The sequence below is a fragment of the Gymnoscopelus braueri genome (genome assembly GCF_963280865.1).
Source record: "Gymnoscopelus braueri genome assembly, chromosome: 12".
Taxonomy (NCBI): domain Eukaryota; kingdom Metazoa; phylum Chordata; class Actinopteri; order Myctophiformes; family Myctophidae; genus Gymnoscopelus; species Gymnoscopelus braueri.
In genome coordinates this window covers 50026629-50049562 of record NC_137614.1, presented here as the reverse complement: position 1 = coordinate 50049562, position 22934 = coordinate 50026629, and the positions used below count along the sequence as shown (strand labels likewise).

General features: G+C 38.5%; 3 protein-coding genes across 13 annotated transcripts; 1 reads left to right on the top strand and 2 right to left on the bottom strand.

The window, feature by feature from the left end:
- The first annotated feature begins 2227 nt into the window (after nucleotides 1–2227).
- LOC308096214 (uncharacterized protein) lies at nucleotides 2228–5652 on the top strand. The gene is made up of 7 exons (XM_080443549.1): nucleotides 2228–2297; nucleotides 2710–3380; nucleotides 3524–3569; nucleotides 3834–3925; nucleotides 4283–4393; nucleotides 4518–4794; nucleotides 5179–5652. Exons 1-7 carry the CDS (start codon nucleotides 2244–2246, stop codon nucleotides 5386–5388), a joined length of 1461 nt encoding a protein of 486 aa, XP_080299675.1. The 5' UTR covers nucleotides 2228–2243; the 3' UTR covers nucleotides 5389–5652.
- A 2569-nt stretch (nucleotides 5653–8221) lies between these two features.
- Nucleotides 8222–13845, bottom strand: LOC308096225 (uncharacterized protein). 6 transcript variants are annotated; one of them, XR_013934123.1, is made up of 11 exons: nucleotides 13413–13845; nucleotides 12898–12975; nucleotides 12467–12646; nucleotides 12111–12186; nucleotides 11832–12008; nucleotides 11666–11742; nucleotides 11468–11557; nucleotides 11052–11141; nucleotides 10282–10418; nucleotides 9640–9787; nucleotides 8222–8614 (listed from the first exon to the last, which is right to left on the bottom strand). XR_013934123.1 is itself a non-coding variant. In XM_080443570.1 (9 exons), exons 6-9 carry the CDS (start codon nucleotides 11716–11718, stop codon nucleotides 8507–8509), a joined length of 399 nt encoding a protein of 132 aa, XP_080299696.1. In that variant the 5' UTR covers nucleotides 11719–11742; nucleotides 11823–12008; nucleotides 12111–12186; nucleotides 12467–12646; nucleotides 12898–12975; nucleotides 13413–13834; the 3' UTR covers nucleotides 8222–8506. The 6 variants fall into 6 exon arrangements, 3 of the variants coding, with proteins under 3 accessions (XP_080299696.1, XP_080299697.1, XP_080299695.1); XR_013934124.1 differs by lacking the exon at nucleotides 10282–10418; XR_013934125.1 differs by having other exon boundaries at nucleotides 10282–11141; nucleotides 13413–13835.
- A 2186-nt stretch (nucleotides 13846–16031) lies between these two features.
- LOC308096223 (uncharacterized protein) lies at nucleotides 16032–21657 on the bottom strand. 6 transcript variants are annotated; one of them, XR_013934117.1, is made up of 11 exons: nucleotides 21225–21657; nucleotides 20710–20787; nucleotides 20279–20458; nucleotides 19923–19998; nucleotides 19644–19820; nucleotides 19478–19554; nucleotides 19280–19369; nucleotides 18864–18953; nucleotides 18094–18230; nucleotides 17452–17599; nucleotides 16032–16426 (listed from the first exon to the last, which is right to left on the bottom strand). XR_013934117.1 is itself a non-coding variant. In XM_080443564.1 (9 exons), exons 6-9 carry the CDS (start codon nucleotides 19528–19530, stop codon nucleotides 16319–16321), a joined length of 399 nt encoding a protein of 132 aa, XP_080299690.1. In that variant the 5' UTR covers nucleotides 19531–19554; nucleotides 19635–19820; nucleotides 19923–19998; nucleotides 20279–20458; nucleotides 20710–20787; nucleotides 21225–21646; the 3' UTR covers nucleotides 16032–16318. The 6 variants fall into 6 exon arrangements, 3 of the variants coding, with proteins under 3 accessions (XP_080299690.1, XP_080299691.1, XP_080299689.1); XR_013934118.1 differs by lacking the exon at nucleotides 18094–18230; XR_013934119.1 differs by having other exon boundaries at nucleotides 18094–18953; nucleotides 21225–21646.
- Nucleotides 21658–22934: the final 1277 nt, after the last annotated feature.

The following is a 22934-nucleotide window of genomic DNA, read 5'->3' as shown; positions in this document are numbered from 1 at the left end:
AAAATGTGTGTTAATTGTATACAAAATATGTTCGCTTAAAACTTTAATTGGTAGTTGTGGAGGATCTATGGGATTGTGGAGTCCCATTGTCCAGTTGTGGACCTTAAAGGATGATTATCCCAACCCATCCTATACACATTGAGATCCTTCTGCAGACGTGGAAGAAATGCATACTGGGCGCAGTACAGGTGGATGCTATCATCAGGATCAAGCACACACACCTTCATCCTCAAGGCTGTGAAGAATCTAACTGATCTAATTATTTACCAGAATAGATGGTGGAGTGATTAAGTATTGTATACTATACATTTAATCAGCAACATTACCTTAAAGGGTCTACACCATGAAAATCACTTTTTTCTTGTTTTTTTGTATTTTTTGGGGTCCCCAGTGTCTCTTGTACCCAAAAAAAAAATTTTTTTTTAAATTCAGTCATTCCTTCTCATTTCATGGATTTCCAGAATGGGCGTGTCTGAACAGGCGATCTCAGAATGGAAATGTTTATGATGTCACAAACATTATTGATGGCAAACCCAATGTTAAATGAAAAGTGCCCGAATCGCTCCGAAACTTTTTCTACCCCCCCTAAGTGGGGGTCTACGAACAAATACTTCGGGCTCGGATTTTGGCTCCGCCCCCCGGAAGTGGGTGAAACAGGCACCTCAAACACTTGGTGGAATTGTTCAAAAATGTTCAAAGTGTTTTTTTTTCGATTTTGTATTTTTCTTAGATGCTTCTTTTTATGCAGATTTTTTCCATTTTTTCCCCTTTTTTTTAATAATTTTTTTAAATATTTTTTTGTATTAACAGACAGAATTGCTCAGTAGCCCCCCCCTGCCCAAGAGGACGTTTTGGTATTGCAGCTGAAAGCGCTGTATAAGCCAGAGACAATTGACTTGGGATGAGTATATCTGAGTGATGATTTAGGCTCAAACCTTTTGAAAAAGGTTTGAGGGACATACACCATATGATATTAAATATCAAATATATTTTTTAAATTCATGGTGTAGCTCCTTTAGACAGAACAGGCTTAGATCCTTTTAGAATTACATGTCCTAGCTAGAGCAAGTTTAGCAGTAGACCTATAACTTTCAACTGTCATCTCAATTGATGTATGATTAATGGTAATTAAATAAATGACCTTTCGTGAGAAGCCACCCTTCCAAAAATAAATATAACCATCTCCTGGTTGACTACAAATATTCCACATCTAGAGGCAGTCTTTGCATGACCTGAGAAACTTAGGCTCTGAAGAACATGAACCACGACCTCACTTTCAATGGGTCTGCCCAAGGGCAATGACCTAGAGTATTATTATTATTATTATTATTATTATTATTATTATTATTATTATTATTATTATTACTATTATATTATTATAATAATAATATAATAACACCCCCAGCATACCCCCAGAGCAGGTGGTGGTGTGCACGGATTCATTAGTTGAAAAGTGTGCAGTCAGAAAAGGCAGTTAGGGAGGATTTAGTAATTGAAATTAAACAGTACTTATTAGGATTACACAGAGGTGGTATAGATGTTCAGTTTTGCTGGGTGCCAGCTCATAAGGGGTTGGCAGGGAATGAGGGTGCGGATAAACTTGCTAAAAGGGCACTACAACAGGGTTACAAATATTATTAGGAAAGGGCGAAGGGAAAGCAATAGTTAAGAAAAAAGGAATGGAAATTTGGCAGAGAAGGTGGGATGAAGATCGTAAAGGAAGAAAGTATTATAAAATACAAAAAAATGTCAACATAAAGAGTTATAATGAAAGGGGCAGAAGGGAAGAAATCATCATCACAAGACTTAGGGTGGGTCATACAGGGTTAAATAATACACTGTATGTAATGGGTAAGGCAGAGAGCAACAAATGTGGGAACTGTGGAGAAACTGAAAATGTAGAGCATATTTTATTGAAGTGTGACAGTTATGCAGAGGAAAGAACACACAATTATATGACAACGTTTTTGAAGCAGGACGGAAATGGGATATTATGGGGATTCTTGGAACAGAGGGAAAGGGGAGTAGTTATGGTTAGGAAGGCACTGTTTACTTTTTTACATGACACTAGGTTAAGCATAATATAAATAATAGTTCATTGATGGGATATTTGACATGATGTTACACACTCTTGTACAGTAGGTGGCAATATGCACCTTTAAGTTGGTTGCGAACCGCCAGTAAATAAGAGAAGAAGAAGAAGAAGAAGAAGAAGAAGACAGGAAGTGTATGCATTGTTTACAATGACGCAAGCACCAGGAGGAGTAGTATGTGTTGGTACCAGTGCCAGCGTTCAGGTAATAATAATAATAATAATAATAATAATAATAAGTATAAGTATACTCTGGAAACTGTACAGTAGTTATTTATTTATGTATTTATGTATTTATTTATGTATGTATTATTTATTTAACACGACAATAATTACTTTCGCATTCTTGTTGTTGGCTATCTCTGGGCACAGGTGGTTTAGGCAATACATGTTTGAATAATATATGAATATTCTTTGTTTACAACGGAAAGTTAACTCATAACTCTATGATAAGGGGAAAAGACTTTAGTTGCAGCCTTGTTGGACATAGGGTATGGTTGCCCACTAGTTAATGTTAAATTGTATGCTTTTTGTTTGTCAAATGTACAGTATGTGTAACTTAAACAATGATATTAAGTCACAGTACAATAATGTGAAATTCTGTTTTGTTGTTCTAGGACCAACTGAAAGGAGACTTTCTTCAGAGGCTGCTCTCTAAAGTTTCCCATGTCATGCAAAGGCTGCCTCTAGATGTGGACTTTTTGAGATTCATTGTCAACCAGGAGATGGTTATATTTAGATCATTGTTAGGCCAGGTTGAGATGCCACAGGATGTCATCAATACGTTCACTGAACTGTCAACACTTCTCAATATACAGGACATCACTAATGAGACCCAGAGTCAGGTGCCAGTGTCACAAGGAGAAATGGGACGGCCAAAATATGTTGTGTCTCCTCAGAAACTACAAAGCCTGATAGAAATGTCCCTACCAGTGTCATGCATTGCAAGAACTCTAGGTGTATCTGAAAGGACAGTGAAACGGCGCATGCATGATAATGGTCTTTCCATAACCCGGTCTTACAGTCACCTAAGTGATGAGCAACTAGATAATTTGGTGAGATCAGTGAAGGCCAGAACCCCACACGTGGGATACAGAATGATGAAAGGAATGCTGCAGGCCATGGGACACCGTGTCCAGTGGAAGAGAGTGTCTTCATCCGTGCATCGTGTCGACCCAGTTGGCGTACTGTCAAGATTGACAACGATGGGGTGTGTTGCAAGGAGGACATATTCTGTTCCGGGTCCTCTTCACTTGGTACATATTGACACAAACCACAAACTCATCAGGTAGGCCTTACATTTAAAGCTGAATATTTTATTTATTATTCCCTATGATACTTTAACACCCTTGTTTTGCATCAAACTAATCTATACAGATAATTAATTTAAAGTGATTTTATTCTCCCCCCCCCCCCCCCTCTCCCCAAAAGATATGGCCTTGTTATTTTTGGAGGGGTTGATGGCTTCTCACGAAAGGTAATTTATTTAATAACCATTATCATACATTAATTGAGATGACAGTTGAAAATTATACGTCTACTGCTAAACTTGCTATAGGTAGGACATGTCATTCTAAAATGAATGGGCCTATAGGCTACTGTATCTGTATACTGTTATCTGTATGCATAATATATCATACCACATAACTTAATGTCTGGTGCATAAAAGCATGGATTTACATTTACAGGTTTTAAAATGATTATATTGCTTTCCACTGAATTATAATATTGTCTGCTCCAGATCATGTACCTGGGTGCAGCAGCCAACAATAAAGCTTCCACTGCACTTGATTTCTTCTCGGAGGCAGTGCAAAAATATGGCTTTCCATTAAGGTAAGCCCAACAAATATGTGTGGCCCACCATGCTAGTTATTGCTCAATTATTTTTGCATTATACACTAAGTTGATTAATTGCCAAATTAAGCAAACATTTTCTTTAATTAATTAATTAATTTTCAACATAAATCAAATCACTATCTGTCTAAGGTATAGTTGCTGCTTAAATTTATAGTATACTATACTTAATCACTCCACCATCTATTCTGGTAAATAATTAGAATGATTTGGCTCATACTATTAGGTATTACTTTTGTCTAATGACTATGTATTTGGAAAGTTGTTAAAGTTTAGTGTTGAAAGTTAATGGATCATGTATCTTTTTGTCTTTATGTGTGATATATTCTCTTTTAGAGTAAGAGGTGACCAAGGAGTGGAAAATGTTGCCATTGCGCGAATGATGTTCACCATCAGGGGCTGCGGCAGGGGCAGTTTCATGTCAGGAAAGAGTGTGCATAATCAAAGGTGTATATATAATATTCAGATGTTGCCTCAGTCAACCGGAGTCATAATTTGTGAAAATGATACTGAATAAAATTGAGGCTATTTGATTATGTATTTGATAGGCTAACCCTTTTCTTTTTTACAGAATAGAGCGTTTGTGGCGAGATGTTTGGAACGGCGTTACAAACGTGTACTACGAGATTCTTCACAGCCTTGAGGATGAAGGTGTGCTTGATCCTGATGATAGCATCCACCTGTACTGCGCCCAGTATGTATTTCTTCCACGTCTGCAGACGGATCTCAATGTCTTCAGGATGGCTTGGGATAATCACTCTTTAAGGACCGAGCACAACAGGTCTCCACAACAACTGTGGGCATTGGGACTCCTCCACAATCCTGTAGAGCCTGCACAACTGGCAGAGGTACAATTTTTTTATTTTAAGCAAACATATGTAGTATACTATTAATAAGCATTTGGGGTATTTTTGTTTTACCAATTGCAGAGAACTTAAAGCTTAAACCCAAAACCAATGAAATGTATATGCACAGCATATAAAGCATATAACCAAATTAATTGGCCTATGTATAAGAGTTACAAAAGAGGTTATAAATGATCTATTGATAGCACTCTTCAAAAGCTGTATGAGACATATTTCTTTAGCCACATTGAAGAAAAAGAGGACCTGATATTGATACTTGTTGCATCAGTGTAGTATAATGTTTGCATGTTGATCTAAATTTGCTTTCCTTTACTTTGTTCCCTGATTTCTGTATGACATTTTGAAATGTGCTTTGTTTAAATGTAGGGACTGGAGGATGCAAGTCTTGCTGTCAACACCGCCAGTGAGATGGATGTGACGAGCTCTGGAGTGATTCTTCCACGTGTTGAATGTCCTCTCTGTGAACAGGATATGGCAGGCCTCACGACCACTATTGATGTTTCAAGACCATCTGAGTCCTACGGCAAAGACATTTATTTAGCTGTACTGAACTATGTACTAAATCATGTACGGTAGCTGCAAATGTTTCAACCAGAACTTGAAAAGAAGTAAAAAAGTTAACAACAAATGTATTTAACAGTTTTATTTGCACAACAGTGCAGCCACATGGTAAAGTGCCTATTAGTTCTGGGTAGAAAAATGTAAACAGTAACAGTTGACTGAACAGTGAAAGCTACATGGTAGGAAAATAATCTCAACGTGCTTCTGTGTTCTACCTTCTCCACACTGTAAAAATATGTTTGCTCCAACTGTAGCCTTGTACAGTAGCCATCCTAGCATACTCTTCTGCTTGAACAGTCCAACAAGACGATAAAGTGCAGGTTTAAAATGGCAACAGTTATAACACGAAGTGCCATTTCATCACCTTAAATAGGTTAAATAAAATGTGCATTCAACTTGTGCATATAAGCTAATGTTCAAATTATTTAATTTGTTCGGTTTATTATTTTTTTTTTAAACAACTTTTTCATGCCTCTTATCCCTAGCCATAAAAAGGAATAAGAGTCTGCACACTGGTAATGCTGCAAAAAGCTCTGCTTTGTATTTATTGTGTTCGTCAACGTTTTGGCCTGTTCAGACCTTCATTAGGACATATACAATCGAAAAGGGCATACGCACACATGTATATATGGTACATCTACTCAATGATAGGCTCACCCCAATAGGGTAAGTGAGGTCACAGTCAACTCAACAGGAGGTTGGCTTTGCATAAAGTAAAACATAGATATAAACAGTATGCACCCATCCCAGGATCCAAATGGCAATATACAAATATACATTTAAAGTATCCCAAGACTAATACATGTATTTATAAATATAACAGGTACTCAAAAAGGGGGACACAGTGACACGCTATAGGACATGAAGTGTTTTTTGTATGAACAGGGTCTAAATAAGAGGATCGCCACTAGAATACCTCCACATAATAGTAAACAATGTCAGCATGAGCATACTCTATTACAAGTGTCCTGAAGGTGTATGGAACACTAAAGACAGAAAACAAGTAAAAATGCCAAACAATTGTATATCGAAACAAGAGAATAACTGATACAGGCCAAAGCTCAAGATAAACCTGAAAATCCCTGCATTTATCCACAACACCATGTCCTATACCACCACAGGGGTGGAAATCCTGTCACCAGCACCCTAAGGAAGACCACAAAAGAAAGGGGGAAGTAAGTCACTCAATTGTCTCCCCCCTGGGTGGCAATGTGACACGCTCAATGCCAATGTATTTCAAAGAAGAGATGCAATGTTGGGCTTGGTGAAAATGTAATGCCACAGGATTTCTAAAGTCCTTAGTTCTAATGTCACTCCTGTGTTCCGAAATCCTACTTTTCAGTGGTCTCATTGTCTTGTCAATATAAGCCAGCCCACAAACACATTTTATCATATAGATGATATTTGGTGACGCCTCTGATCTTAAAACATTTACCTGTTACAGGGTGATTAAAAGTGTGACATTTATGTGTAAAGCTGCATTGAACGCATCTGCCACATTTGTACCGGTAATTACCATCTGGAATATTGCTGAGAAAATGTGTGGGAGTTGCCTGCCCTGACATAAATGTGACCTAACCAGTAGGTTCCTCAAATTAGATGGTCTTTTATACACAATGACTTACCAAGAGTAGGGTCAGAAATGTGTTCTTCCGTTCTCTCTTTGGGTTTTGAACAATCTAATAGTGTACATCTATTAAATTAGTCTATGGCTGGTTGAATCCATTGGACTGGATAGTCACGTTGTTTGAACAGACACTCTAGATCCTTAGCATGCACCTGGAAAGAATAATCTTTACTGCAAATCCTGCGAATACGTTTCAATTGGCCCATAGGGATACCTTTTTTAGTGGAGTAGGATGGTAACTGTCACCATGTAGGGCATTACAATCCGTGGACTTTATGTACAGATTCATATTTAATCTATTGTTTTCTTTGATAACCCGGATGTCAAGAAAATTCATACAGGTCTGATCAGAGGCTATGGTGAACTTCAAAAACTGACTACTGTGATTTAGGAAACCATGAAAAGCTGTCAACTCAGCAATAAAAAAAAAACATGTGCTTCCATAACTGGATAATATGTGACAGGAAAGGGTTGCAGCTCGGATTCAAAAATCGATTAGTTTCAAGGAGCCCAACATAGAGGTTGGCATAATTTGGGGCCTCAAATAGGAAGTTTTTAGAGAGTACTACTACTTCAGTGAGCTCTTTAATGCAAGTAGTACTAGGTATACTACTAGGTACACCCTGTCCTCTGGTTAAGCAAATATTCAATAGCCTCTAAGCCACCTTGGTGAGGAATAATTATAATAAAGACTCTACATCGAGTGGAACCAGTAATTAATCATTTCCTAGTTTCTATGGTTTGTAAAACCTGAATAAAATCACTCGAGTCTCACATAAGTGACAGAACATGTGACTTAAAATTGTCTACAAATGATACATTTTCTAAGAGAGCCAATTCCTGAAACAATGGGTCTACCAGGAGGAACAGTAGTGAAACTTTTTGAATTTTGGGCAAAGTATAAAGGACATGTGTAACTGGACAATCAACTATCATTTATTCATATTCACTCTGCTGATATCCCCTATATCTAAATCCTGTTTAAGAGTGCCATGAATATGGTCTTTAAACCCTGGAGTTGAATTTGCACTCAGTTAAAAAATTGGTAAGCTCTTATCCATAGCCAGCCATCTAGAAATGAAAAAAACAAATGCTATAGGCTACCTGACTAATTCTGCCAACTTCAATCGTGTAAGTTACTAAGTTCGGTGCTAAACATTGTCATGTAAACGTTTAGGTTTTAGTGTGACCTTGAAAAAAAAAAAGGCAGTTAATGGCAGAATCAACTTTATTGTCACAGGTTTTACAGTGTAACACAGTGGGTGAAATTAAGTAAACTCTGATTGTTGTCGTGTTAGTCCTGTATATTGAGACGTGTTGACAGTTCCATCCAAAAGCCTCCTGTTAGAACAGTTTTTTATCAATCATAGGACCTCATGTGTCTTACATGCAGACACAACAGGGTAATATACATTGTGATTTCAAAAGTCTGCAGTTGCCAGGTCGAGCGAGCCGGGAGAACAGAACTTTTAACTGCTGTTTCAAGTTCATGGTTGAACATGATCTCTAAAGCAAATCCATCTTCTCGAGGGCAGAAGTGGGATGTGACCTTGGCCTGTGATCCACTGCAGAAGCCTTGAAGGTGTGATGAGACTTTTCCAGTGGTGTCTTCAGCTGTGAAGCAAATAGATGACAGTTTAAATGTCCCTACAGGGAATAGGCATTCCAACAGTATAAAGACTGGCAAGTAGCATTATTACAATAGAAATGATCTACCAAACACAAAACCAAACACTCTTGTATATCTTGTATACTAATGATTGTAGGAGTCAACATGACAACAGACACATTGTTAAATTTGAAGATGATTCTGTGATTGTTAGTCTTTTGAGTGATAGTGAAGCCAGTCATGGCCCAGTTGTAGATGACTTTGTTTCTTGGTGTGAAGATGCATTTCTACAACTAAATGTCACAAAGACTAAAGACATGAGTATTGATTTTAGACGATCTCCACCAGCTCCTCATAGTAGTGTCATAAATGGGCAGACAGTGGATTTGGTAACCACTTATAAATATCTCGGCTCCATTATTGACTATCGTCTGAAATTTGACTTCAATACTGAAATGGTGTGTAAGAAAGGTCAACAGCGCCTCTTCTGTTTAAGGAAGCTAGCCAAGTTTCAGGTGGATAAGTCATTGATGATTTTATTCTACAGAGCTTTCATAGAGTGTTATTTCATTTGCTGCCATTTGTTGGTATGGAAACCTTGGCATTAGACTCTTAACGGGGTTGTGAGGGGGGCTAGCAAGATTGTGGGGGTACAATTTAGCTGTCTGAGTCATATATATGACCAGCAGGTGCTTAAGAAAGCATCTTCTATTAGGGCAGACAGCTCTCACCCCCTAAATCCTGAATATGAATTCTTGCCTTCCGGCCAAAGGTTAAAGACCCCTGCAGCTAAAAACAATAGGTACAAATTCTCATTTGTACCTACTTCCATTCGTGCCATCAATAATAGCAGCAGGAGGAGGTAGCTATGAGTAGCTATTATTATCTGGATCTTGTGATTATGTCTATGTCTATCTTGTGTATGTATGTTTACTGTGTGTTGGAGTTTCTTACTATCTGCTGTAACATAAATTGCCCAGTTTGGGACATAATAAACTTGAAAATGTTAATGGTCACTTGTTTTGCTTACTATTACATCTTGCGCAAGAACAAACTGGGGCTGGCAGATGTTCAGGCCTTCCGTTAGCGGTTCCAAGATAGGCTCCCAACTGTCCCAACTGTCAGCATTGCATGGAGTATGATGGTCAGCATTGCATGGAGTATGATGGACTGATGCACTGCAACAGCAGAAAACATTAGCTACAAGACCACACGCAGTTCCTATACAAACAGAAACACACAGACCGAACAATGGACTCCTTGTCAGATCCATGCACACATGATTAATCAGCCATCCACACACAGAGAGACCCTCAACCCTAACTCTTTCTATAGGTTCTATAGTCTCTGGATTACAGTATTTCTGTGTGACGTTACATTGCAAATATAAAACCAAAGGAATGCCAAACAGCTGGATGTAGGTTTCTATACAGCACTGAAATTAAGATACTTTTCTTCAAACCCTGCTGTCATCTTCCCAGCCAATCCATCACTGTAACGGTTAATGGTGGAGCACATACGACAGCAGGGTTTTGAAGTTCTTTATTTCAGTGCTGTATAGAAATCTATATACATAGCTATCAGCCACCATACAATCTCACACGCTGTGTGCGTATAGTGTATTTTCTTTACATACCATAAACAAAAGTTCATATTTAATGGTGACATATACCTCCTCGTCATCATCCTCTCCTGAAGTGAGTATCCACACACTGCTGAACATGAAGGGGCAAACTCTGCAAAGGATACCTAATTTTGCATGTTTTGCAAAAATGGGCAGTTCTTTGTGCGTCTTGACACTCATTGCATCTGGAAGTGAGAATGAGGCAAACTCTAAAGGCCTGTGGCACAGCATCTCCAAAACCCTGGAATCCTTCTAGTTTATATTTATACTTGTTAAACATGAATGAAGAGACAATCCCAAGCCCAGAGTAACAGTTCCTTTCATCATTCTGTATCCCACGTGTGGGGTTCTGGCCTTCACTGATCTCACCAAATTATCTAGCTGTTCATCACTTAGGTGACTAAGGGGAAAACATAATGCATGCGCTGTTTCACTGTCCTTTCAGATACACCTAGAGTTCTTGCAACGCATGACACTGGTAGGGACATTTCTATCAGGATTTGTAGTTTCTGAGGAGAACCAACATATTTTGGACTTCCCATTTCTCCTTGTAACACTGGCACTGGACTCTGGGTCTGATTAGTGATGTCCTGTATATTGAGAAGCATTGACAGTTCAATGAACGTATTGATGCCATCCTGTAGCATCTCAACCCGGCCCATAGCCAAGGATAGGAGCCATGATGAGGTATGAAAATTGATTGATTCATACTGTACCACGTGCCTTTAATATTTCTGACCATAAAGTAAAGCTAAAGGACAAATAAAAAATCCCAAATGCTGTGCCTTTGCAACATGAGTTCGACCTGACTCCATTACCTTCAGATGCAAAGAGAGTTAATTTGCTGATTTTGCCCCTTCATGCTCTGCAGCTTTATCAAACTTCTCTTGATGAGAAAATTGAAGGATCTGCATTTAAAATAAATAAAAATAGTTTAACACAAGATCGTACAAAACAACTAAATCAATTGAACCTTATACTTGGTTGACAGGGTTCCCAAGGTCTCTAGACTAGGTCCCCCTCTCTACATAAATATCTTGGCTGAAAATAGTAGATCTACAAGCTCATCAGAGAGCTTGTAGATCTGCTATTTTCCAGAATGTTGGTTCTTGAGATTAGGATTTTGAACTCTTTATCTTTGTCCACTCTTTGATTGATGGTGTCCATCAACACTGCCAAACATAACTCAAAATTAAGGCATGTAAACGACTAAATGTTATAAAACCTCATTTACCTTTTGATCTGCTCCTCTCCACTGTCCTGGCCCACGGCAGTTTCCTTCCTCATGGCAGTTGTCTCAGCATCACTAAGATTTTCCTCTCCTCTATAACGGTACATACAAGTGAGACATTGATATAAGGGGGAAGAAAGTACTATAGGCACTAGGCAGCATATACGTTTAAAATGAACAAATATACACCATCTCAAATACCTTTCTCCAAACATGCTAGCATGGATCTCCAGGAACTGTGGTGAGAACTTCATGAAACAGATAGGACACTGAACCTTCTGATGGAGAACAATATGAAAATTAACAACTGCCCCGCCCCACACAAAACGGTTAATGCAGGCATTTCACAAAACATTACGTATAATACCTCTTCAGAGGTCTTTGATTGCGTCTGGAAGTAATGGAGTCAGGTCGAACTTGTGTTGCAAAGGCACAGCATACATGGTGTTTTTCCCTCCCCCCGTAACACTCCGAAGGAAGGTACCAGAGTATCCATCATTGAAATCAGGAGAGATCATGATGAGTCTTCTTTTACCCTGACCACCTGTAACACAACATTGTTAGTATCATTTCATTGTGGTTGTTGGGCCAAGTTATATGAATGGCAATGCATTACAATGGATGTTATACTACACATTTACATCACCTGGAGATTTGTAAAGATAATAGCCTCCGGTCACTTCCATCATCTTGGGATACTCCACTTGCAGTAGTCTGGAGAACTAAAAGAATAGCATAGACTATGATGTCTACATGCTTGAAGAACAGCCTAACACTAGGATGAAAAGCATGTTCAAATAGATACTTGATTGTAACCAGTAGGTTTTGTTGATGACATGTATTATTGAGTTCATTTTGTATGCTATGATGATTAATTGAATACATAGGACCACAATGGAAATTGGAAGAGTCCCAAGGACTTTGTGTTATCCTTTTAATAACTGTACCATGTGCCGTTTACATTACTGACTAATAAAGTATTCAATCAATCAATCTTCATACCTCATCATGGCTCATACATATCCTTGGATATGTTGTCTTTATAAAGGAGAGTCCTGCCTGGGCAAGCTGGAACTCTTCCTCTGGGCTTGGCATTCATAGTTAACAAGTACAAATAAAAACTAAAGGCAGAAAACGTGGATGCTTCTTCTTTCGCTTTCCAAGAAAGGAACTTTGAAGGACCTGCATAATTAAAAACATGAAGGACCTGCATAATTAAAAACATGATTTTTGTTTAAAACATGATAGTACAGCAACACATTAAGACTAGGTTCCCCACTCTACATAAATATCTTGGCTGAAAATAGCAGATCTACAAGCTCATAAGAGAGCTTGTAGATCTGCTATTTTCACTGAATGTTAGCCCCAGAATAGGGATACTTAGGTTATAGTGGTTAAATTAACAGACAATTAAAATGCATAAAATCTCAGACCTGTCGTTATCCAGAGCACGTTCTGAGCTCATTGATGAGGTTCTGTGCAACTGAAGCCACGTTGGTATAATCAGCATTCTGTCAAACAACAAAGACAATACATTCATTTCAATTTTATATAGCACCAAATCACACACATTATATCATGACACTTTACAGCAGGTCAAGACCATAATCTTTTAGGCCAGCAGTCTAGTGCTTAACGTCAAGGGACCTTCATCTTACCATTGCTACATGTAAATACATCATAATTTCAGTTACTTCTACAACTAAAAGTATACCTAGACAAAAAACTTATTCTGGACCTTATTACAGACCATAAGGGCAAAATTATGTTTAATAACAAAAATGTTCTAAGCTTAATGGCCTTGCATATCGATTTATCAGAAAATGGCACCAAGACGACCAGTTCAGCAGGATTGCAAGCCACTCTTTTCCACCACAGTACATCGCTCTGATTACAAAATTAGTAATACATATTTTACTAGCATCTAACTTATTAAAAACATTCTTACTTGCACGCTGGTGATGTTGGCGCTGGTACCGGCTGGCGGCTGGTACTCTTGGTTCGGGTGGATGCAGCCGCCAGCCAGTGTCGACCCATCTGTTTAGAACTAGTAGCTAGTAGCTATGATGCTATTCTCAACGTGACTCCACCTTTGTGGTACTTCCTGATCGCACGATGATGACATCACGGGGGGGGGGACCTGTCACTCATGATTCCACGCCCCTCTCGGTTGAGGCCGCGCCCCCACGCAACTTCAGGGCCAAAAGATGACGTAAAACTTTTCAACCCGTAAGTGAAAAAAGTTAGAGGCGAAAAAAAAATCTGAAACCGAAAAAAAAAGATTTGAACCCGTAAAAATAAGATCTGAATCCGTAAAAATAAAATCTGAAACTGAAAAAAATAATTTACTCAAAAATCTAAATATATATTAAAGTGAAAAGCGAAAATAAATAATTTATTCAAAAGTGTTGAAGAAGCGAATCAAAAATACATTTGAACTGAAAAAAAACTTTTGAATACGTTTTTGTATTTTTCAAAGTTCAAGATAAAAATGTGAGACTTTTGGTTTCAATTCTTATTTTTCCACTTGAATTTAAATATTTTTTCGTGAACAATTTTTAGTAAATGATCAAAACTTTTGGCCCTGAAATGCTTCCATAGAACAGGGTCTAAATAAGAGGATCGCCACTAGAATACCTCCACATAATAGTAAACAATGTCAGCATGAGCATACTCTATTACAAGTGTCCTGAAGGTGTATGGAACACTAATAGACAGAAAACAAGTAAAAATGCCAAACAATTGTATATCGAAACAAGAGAATAACTGATACAGGCCAAAGCTCAAGATAAACCTGAAAATCCCTGCATTTATCCACAACACCATGTCCTATACCACCACAGGGGTGGAAATCCTGTCACCAGCACCCTAAGGAAGACCACAAAAGAAAGGGGGAAGTAAGTCACTCAATTGTCTCCCCCCTGGGTGGCAATGTGACACGCTCAATGCCAATGTATTTCAAAGAAGAGATGCAATGTTGGGCTTGGTGAAAATGTAATGCCACAGGATTTCTAAAGTCCTTAGTTCTAATGTCACTCCTGTGTTCCGAAATCCTACTTTTCAGTGGTCTCATTGTCTTGCCAATATAAGCCAGCCCACAAACACATTTTATCATATAGATGATATTTGGTGACGCCTCTGATCTTAAAACATTTACCTGTTACAGGGTGATTAAAAGTGTGACATTTATGTGTAAAGCTGCATTGAACGCATCTGCCACATTTGTACCGGTAATTACCATCTGGAATATTGCTGAGAAAATGTGTGGGAGTTGCCTGCCCTGACATAAATGTGACCTAACCAGTAGGTTCCTCAAATTAGATGGTCTTTTATACACAATGACTTACCAAGAGTAGGGTCAGAAATGTGTTCTTCCGTTCTCTCTTTGGGTTTTGAACAATCTAATAGTGTACATCTATTAAATTAGTCTACGGCTGGTTGAATCCATTGGACTGGATAGTCACGTTGTTTGAACAGACACTCTAGATCCTTAGCATGCACCTGGAAAGAATAATCTTTACTGCAAATCCTGCGAATACGTTTCAATTGGCCCATAGGGATACCTTTTTTAGTGGAGTAGGATGGTAACTGTCACCATGTAGGGCATTACAATCCGTGGACTTTATGTACAGATTCATATTTAATCTATTGTTTTCTTTGATAACCCGGATGTCAAGAAAATTCATACAGGTCTGATCAGAGGCTATGGTGAACTTCAAAAACTGACTACTGTGATTTAGGAAACCATGAAAAGCTGTCAACTCAGCAATAAAAAAAAAACATGTGCTTCCATAACTGGATAATATGTGACAGGAAAGGGTTGCAGCTCGGATTCAAAAATCGATTAGTTTCAAGGAGCCCAACATAGAGGTTGGCATAATTTGGGGCCTCAAATAGGAAGTTTTTAGAGAGTACTACTACTTCAGTGAGCTCTTTAATGCAAGTAGTACTAGGTATACTACTAGGTACACCCTGTCCTCTGGTTAAGCAAATATTCAATAGCCTCTAAGCCACCTTGGTGAGGAATAATTATAATAAAGACTCTACATCGAGTGGAACCAGTAATTAATCATTTCCTAGTTTCTATGGTTTGTAAAACCTGAATAAAATCACTCGAGTCTCACATAAGTGACAGAACATGTGACTTAAAATTGTCTACAAATGATACATTTTCTAAGAGAGCCAATTCCTGAAACAATGGGTCTACCAGGAGGAACAGTAGTGAAACTTTTTGAATTTTGGGCAAAGTATAAAGGACATGTGTAACTGGACAATCAACTATCATTTATTCATATTCACTCTGCTGATATCCCCTATATCTAAATCCTGTTTAAGAGTGCCATGAATATGGTCTTTAAACCCTGGAGTTGAATTTGCACTCAGTTAAAAAATTGGTAAGCTCTTATCCATAGCCAGCCATCTAGAAATGAAAAAAACAAATGCTATAGGCTACCTGACTAATTCTGCCAACTTCAATCGTGTAAGTTACTAAGTTCGGTGCTAAACATTGTCATGTAAACGTTTAGGTTTTAGTGTGACCTTGAAAAAAAAAAGGCAGTTAATGGCAGAATCAACTTTATTGTCACAGGTTTTACAGTGTAACACAGTGGGTGAAATTAAGTAAACTCTGATTGTTGTCGTGTTAGTCCTGTATATTGAGACGTGTTGACAGTTCCATCCAAAAGCCTCCTGTTAGAACAGTTTTTTATCAATCATAGGACCTCATGTGTCTTACATGCAGACACAACAGGGTAATATACATTGTGATTTCAAAAGTCTGCAGTTGCCAGGTCGAGCGAGCCGGGAGAACAGAACTTTTAACTGCTGTTTCAAGTTCATGGTTGAACATGATCTCTAAAGCAAATCCATCTTCTCGAGGGCAGAAGTGGGATGTGACCTTGGCCTGTGATCCACTGCAGAAGCCTTGAAGGTGTGATGAGACTTTTCCAGTGGTGTCTTCAGCTGTGAAGCAAATAGATGACAGTTTAAATGTCCCTACAGGGAATAGGCATTCCAACAGTATAAAGACTGGCAAGTAGCATTATTACAATAGAAATGATCTACCAAACACAAAACCAAACACTCTTGTATATCTTGTATACTAATGATTGTAGGAGTCAACATGACAACAGACACATTGTTAAATTTGAAGATGATTCTGTGATTGTTAGTCTTTTGAGTGATAGTGAAGCCAGTCATGGCCCAGTTGTAGATGACTTTGTTTCTTGGTGTGAAGATGCATTTCTACAACTAAATGTCACAAAGACTAAAGACATGAGTATTGATTTTAGACGATCTCCACCAGCTCCTCATAGTAGTGTCATAAATGGGCAGACAGTGGATTTGGTAACCACTTATAAATATCTCGGCTCCATTATTGACTATCGTCTGAAATTTGACTTCAATACTGAAATGGTGTGTAAGAAAGGTCAACAGCGCCTCTTCTGTTTAAGGAAGCTAGCCAAGTTTCAGGTGGATAAGTCATTGATGATTTTATTCTACAGAGCTTTCATAGAGTGTTATTTCATTTGCTGCCATTTGTTGGTATGGAAACCTTGGCATTAGACTCTTAACGGGGTTGTGAGGGGGGCTAGCAAGATTGTGGGGGTACAATTTAGCTGTCTGAGTCATATATATGACCAGCAGGTGCTTAAGAAAGCATCTTCTATTAGGGCAGACAGCTCTCACCCCCTAAATCCTGAATATGAATTCTTGCCTTCCGGCCAAAGGTTAAAGACCCCTGCAGCTAAAAACAATAGGTACAAATTCTCATTTGTACCTACTTCCATTCGTGCCATCAATAATAGCAGCAGGAGGAGGTAGCTATGAGTAGCTATTATTATCTGGATCTTGTGATTATGTCTATGTCTATCTTGTGTATGTATGTTTACTGTGTGTTGGAGTTTCTTACTATCTGCTGTAACATAAATTGCCCAGTTTGGGACATAATAAACTTGAAAATGTTAATGGTCACTTGTTTTGCTTACTATTACATCTTGCGCAAGAACAAACTGGGGCTGGCAGATGTTCAGGCCTTCCGTTAGCGGTTCCAAGATAGGCTCCCAACTGTCCCAACTGTCAGCATTGCATGGAGTATGATGGTCAGCATTGCATGGAGTATGATGGACTGATGCACTGCAACAGCAGAAAACATTAGCTACAAGACCACACGCAGTTCCTATACAAACAGAAACACACAGACCGAACAATGGACTCCTTGTCAGATCCATGCACACATGATTAATCAGCCATCCACACACAGAGAGACCCTCAACCCTAACTCTTTCTATAGGTTCTATAGTCTCTGGATTACAGTATTTCTGTGTGACGTTACATTGCAAATATAAAACCAAAGGAATGCCAAACAGCTGGATGTAGGTTTCTATACAGCACTGAAATTAAGATACTTTTCTTCAAACCCTGCTGTCATCTTCCCAGCCAATCCATCACTGTAACGGTTAATGGTGGAGCACATACGACAGCAGGGTTTTGAAGTTCTTTATTTCAGTGCTGTATAGAAATCTATATACATAGCTATCAGCCACCATACAATCTCACACGCTGTGTGCGTATAGTGTATTTTCTTTACATACCATAAACAAAAGTTCATATTTAATGGTGACATATACCTCCTCGTCATCATCCTCTCCTGAAGTGAGTATCCACACACTGCTGAACATGAAGGGGCAAACTCTGCAAAGGATACCTAATTTTGCATGTTTTGCAAAAATGGGCAGTTCTTTGTGCGTCTTGACACTCATTGCATCTGGAAGTGAGAATGAGGCAAACTCTAAAGGCCTGTGGCACAGCATCTCCAAAACCCTGGAATCCTTCTAGTTTATATTTATACTTGTTAAACATGAATGAAGAGACAATCCCAAGCCCAGAGTAACAGTTCCTTTCATCATTCTGTATCCCACGTGTGGGGTTCTGGCCTTCACTGATCTCACCAAATTATCTAGCTGTTCATCACTTAGGTGACTAAGGGGAAAACATAATGCATGCGCTGTTTCACTGTCCTTTCAGATACACCTAGAGTTCTTGCAACGCATGACACTGGTAGGGACATTTCTATCAGGATTTGTAGTTTCTGAGGAGAACCAACATATTTTGGACTTCCCATTTCTCCTTGTAACACTGGCACTGGACTCTGGGTCTGATTAGTGATGTCCTGTATATTGAGAAGCATTGACAGTTCAATGAACGTATTGATGCCATCCTGTAGCATCTCAACCCGGCCCATAGCCAAGGATAGGAGCCATGATGAGGTATGAAAATTGATTGATTCATACTGTACCACGTGCCTTTAATATTTCTGACCATAAAGTAAAGCTAAAGGACAAATAAAAAATCCCAAATGCTGTGCCTTTGCAACATGAGTTCGACCTGACTCCATTACCTTCAGATGCAAAGAGAGTTAATTTGCTGATTTTGCCCCTTCATGCTCTGCAGCTTTATCAAACTTCTCTTGATGAGAAAATTGAAGGATCTGCATTTAAAATAAATAAAAATAGTTTAACACAAGATCGTACAAAACAACTAAATCAATTGAACCTTATACTTGGTTGACAGGGTTCCCAAGGTCTCTAGACTAGGTCCCCCTCTCTACATAAATATCTTGGCTGAAAATAGTAGATCTACAAGCTCATCAGAGAGCTTGTAGATCTGCTATTTTCCAGAATGTTGGTTCTTGAGATTAGGATTTTGAACTCTTTATCTTTGTCCACTCTTTGATTGATGGTGTCCATCAACACTGCCAAACATAACTCAAAATTAAGGCATGTAAACGACTAAATGTTATAAAACCTCATTTACCTTTTGATCTGCTCCTCTCCACTGTCCTGGCCCACGGCAGTTTCCTTCCTCATGGCAGTTGTCTCAGCATCACTAAGATTTTCCTCTCCTCTATAACGGTACATACAAGTGAGACATTGATATAAGGGGGAAGAAAGTACTATAGGCACTAGGCAGCATATACGTTTAAAATGAACAAATATACACCATCTCAAATACCTTTCTCCAAACATGCTAGCATGGATCTCCAGGAACTGTGGTGAGAACTTCATGAAACAGATAGGACACTGAACCTTCTGATGGAGAACAATATGAAAATTAACAACTGCCCCGCCCCACACAAAACGGTTAATGCAGGCATTTCACAAAACATTACGTATAATACCTCTTCAGAGGTCTTTGATTGCGTCTGGAAGTAATGGAGTCAGGTCGAACTTGTGTTGCAAAGGCACAGCATACATGGTGTTTTTCCCTCCCCCCGTAACACTCCGAAGGAAGGTACCAGAGTATCCATCATTGAAATCAGGAGAGATCATGATGAGTCTTCTTTTACCCTGACCACCTGTAACACAACATTGTTAGTATCATTTCATTGTGGTTGTTGGGCCAAGTTATATGAATGGCAATGCATTACAATGGATGTTATACTACACATTTACATCACCTGGAGATTTGTAAAGATAATAGCCTCCGGTCACTTCCATCATCTTGGGATACTCCACTTGCAGTAGTCTGGAGAACTAAAAGAATAGCATAGACTATGATGTCTACATGCTTGAAGAACAGCCTAACACTAGGATGAAAAGCATGTTCAAATAGATACTTGATTGTAACCAGTAGGTTTTGTTGATGACATGTATTATTGAGTTCATTTTGTATGCTATGATGATTAATTGAATACATAGGACCACAATGGAAATTGGAAGAGTCCCAAGGACTTTGTGTTATCCTTTTAATAACTGTACCATGTGCCGTTTACATTACTGACTAATAAAGTATTCAATCAATCAATCTTCATACCTCATCATGGCTCATACATATCCTTGGATATGTTGTCTTTATAAAGGAGAGTCCTGCCTGGGCAAGCTGGAACTCTTCCTCTGGGCTTGGCATTCATAGTTAACAAGTACAAATAAAAACTAAAGGCAGAAAACGTGGATGCTTCTTCTTTCGCTTTCCAAGAAAGGAACTTTGAAGGACCTGCATAATTAAAAACATGAAGGACCTGCATAATTAAAAACATGATTTTTGTTTAAAACATGATAGTACAGCAACACATTAAGACTAGGTTCCCCACTCTACATAAATATCTTGGCTGAAAATAGCAGATCTACAAGCTCATAAGAGAGCTTGTAGATCTGCTATTTTCACTGAATGTTAGCCCCAGAATAGGGATACTTAGGTTATAGTGGTTAAATTAACAGACAATTAAAATGCATAAAATCTCAGACCTGTCGTTATCCAGAGCACGTTCTGAGCTCATTGATGAGGTTCTGTGCAACTGAAGCCACGTTGGTATAATCAGCATTCTGTCAAACAACAAAGACAATACATTCATTTCAATTTTATATAGCACCAAATCACACACATTATATCATGACACTTTACAGCAGGTCAAGACCATAATCTTTTAGGCCAGCAGTCTAGTGCTTAACGTCAAGGGACCTTCATCTTACCATTGCTACATGTAAATACATCATAATTTCAGTTACTTCTACAACTAAAAGTATACCTAGACAAAAAACTTATTCTGGACCTTATTACAGACCATAAGGGCAAAATTATGTTTAATAACAAAAATGTTCTAAGCTTAATGGCCTTGCATATCGATTTATCAGAAAATGGCACCAAGACGACCAGTTCAGCAGGATTGCAAGCCACTCTTTTCCACCACAGTACATCGCTCTGATTACAAAATTAGTAATACATATTTTACTAGCATCTAACTTATTAAAAACATTCTTACTTGCACGCTGGTGATGTTGGCGCTGGTACCGGCTGGCGGCTGGTACTCTTGGTTCGGGTGGATGCAGCCGCCAGCCAGTGTCGACCCATCTGTTTAGAACTAGTAGCTAGTAGCTATGATGCTATTCTCAACGTGACTCCACCTTTGTGGTACTTCCTGATCGCACGATGATGACATCACGGGGGGGGGGACCTGTCACTCATGATTCCACGCCCCTCTCGGTTGAGGCCGCGCCCCCACGCAACTTCAGGGCCAAAAGATGACGTAAAACTTTTCAACCCGTAAGTGAAAAAAGTTAGAGGCGAAAAAAAAATCTGAAACCGAAAAAAAAAGATTTGAACCCGTAAAAATAAGATCTGAATCCGTAAAAATAAAATCTGAAACTGAAAAAAATAATTTACTCAAAAATCTAAATATATATTAAAGTGAAAAGCGAAAATAAATAATTTATTCAAAAGTGTTGAAGAAGCGAATCAAAAATACATTTGAACTGAAAAAAAACTTTTGAATACGTTTTTGTATTTTTCAAAGTTCAAGATAAAAATGTGAGACTTTTGGTTTCAATTCTTATTTTTCCACTTGAATTTAAATATTTTTTCGTGAACAATTTTTAGTAAATGATCAAAACCTTTGGCCCTGAAATGCTTCCATAGAACAGGGTCTAAATAAGAGGATCGCCACTAGAATACCTCCACATAATAGTAAACAATGTCAGCATGAGCATACTCTATTACAAGTGTCCTGAAGGTGTATGGAACACTAATAGACAGAAAACAAGTAAAAATGCCAAACAATTGTATATCGAAACAAGAGAATAACTGATACAGGCCAAAGCTCAAGATAAACCTGAAAATCCCTGCATTTATCCACAACACCATGTCCTATACCACCACAGGGGTGGAAATCCTGTCACCAGCACCCTAAGGAAGACCACAAAAGAAAGGGGGAAGTAAGTCACTCAATTGTCTCCCCCCTGGGTGGCAATGTGACACGCTCAATGCCAATGTATTTCAAAGAAGAGATGCAATGTTGGGCTTGGTGAAAATGTAATGCCACAGGATTTCTAAAGTCCTTAGTTCTAATGTCACTCCTGTGTTCCGAAATCCTACTTTTCAGTGGTCTCATTGTCTTGCCAATATAAGCCAGCCCACAAACACATTTTATCATATAGATGATATTTGGTGACGCCTCTGATCTTAAAACATTTACCTGTTACAGGGTGATTAAAAGTGTGACATTTATGTGTAAAGCTGCATTGAACGCATCTGCCACATTTGTACCGGTAATTACCATCTGGAATATTGCTGAGAAAATGTGTGGGAGTTGCCTGCCCTGACATAAATGTGACCTAACCAGTAGGTTCCTCAAATTAGATGGTCTTTTATACACAATGACTTACCAAGAGTAGGGTCAGAAATGTGTTCTTCCGTTCTCTCTTTGGGTTTTGAACAATCTAATAGTGTACATCTATTAAATTAGTCTACGGCTGGTTGAATCCATTGGACTGGATAGTCACGTTGTTTGAACAGACACTCTAGATCCTTAGCATGCACCTGGAAAGAATAATCTTTACTGCAAATCCTGCGAATACGTTTCAATTGGCCCATAGGGATACCTTTTTTAGTGGAGTAGGATGGTAACTGTCACCATGTAGGGCATTACAATCCGTGGACTTTATGTACAGATTCATATTTAATCTATTGTTTTCTT

Excerpts from the sequence above, each read along its gene's own strand:
- LOC308096214 (XM_080443549.1), top strand. The coding sequence starts at position 2,244 with ATGACGCAAGCACCAGGAGGAGTAGTATGTGTTGGTACCAGTGCCAGC. Across the intron at positions 2,298-2,709 it reads GTACCAGTGCCAGCGTTCAG|GACCAACTGAAAGGAGACTT; the intron begins GTAATAATAATA and ends TTGTTGTTCTAG. Across the intron at positions 3,570-3,833 it reads TTGATGGCTTCTCACGAAAG|ATCATGTACCTGGGTGCAGC; the intron begins GTAATTTATTTA and ends TGTCTGCTCCAG.
- LOC308096225 (XM_080443570.1), bottom strand. The coding sequence starts at position 11,718 with ATGAAGTTCTCACCACAGTTCCTGGAGATCCATGCTAGCATGTTTGGA. Across the intron at positions 11,558-11,665 it reads GCTAGCATGTTTGGAGAAAG|AGGAGAGGAAAATCTTAGTG; the intron begins GTATTTGAGATG and ends GTACCGTTATAG. Across the intron at positions 9,788-11,467 it reads GGAGAGGAGCAGATCAAAAG|TGCATCAGTCCATCATACTC; the intron begins GTAAATGAGGTT and ends CTGCTGTTGCAG.
- LOC308096223 (XM_080443564.1), bottom strand. The coding sequence starts at position 19,530 with ATGAAGTTCTCACCACAGTTCCTGGAGATCCATGCTAGCATGTTTGGA. Across the intron at positions 19,370-19,477 it reads GCTAGCATGTTTGGAGAAAG|AGGAGAGGAAAATCTTAGTG; the intron begins GTATTTGAGATG and ends GTACCGTTATAG. Across the intron at positions 16,427-17,451 it reads TTCTTGCGCAAGATGTAATA|CTGAAGACACCACTGGAAAA; the intron begins GTAAGCAAAACA and ends TTTGCTTCACAG.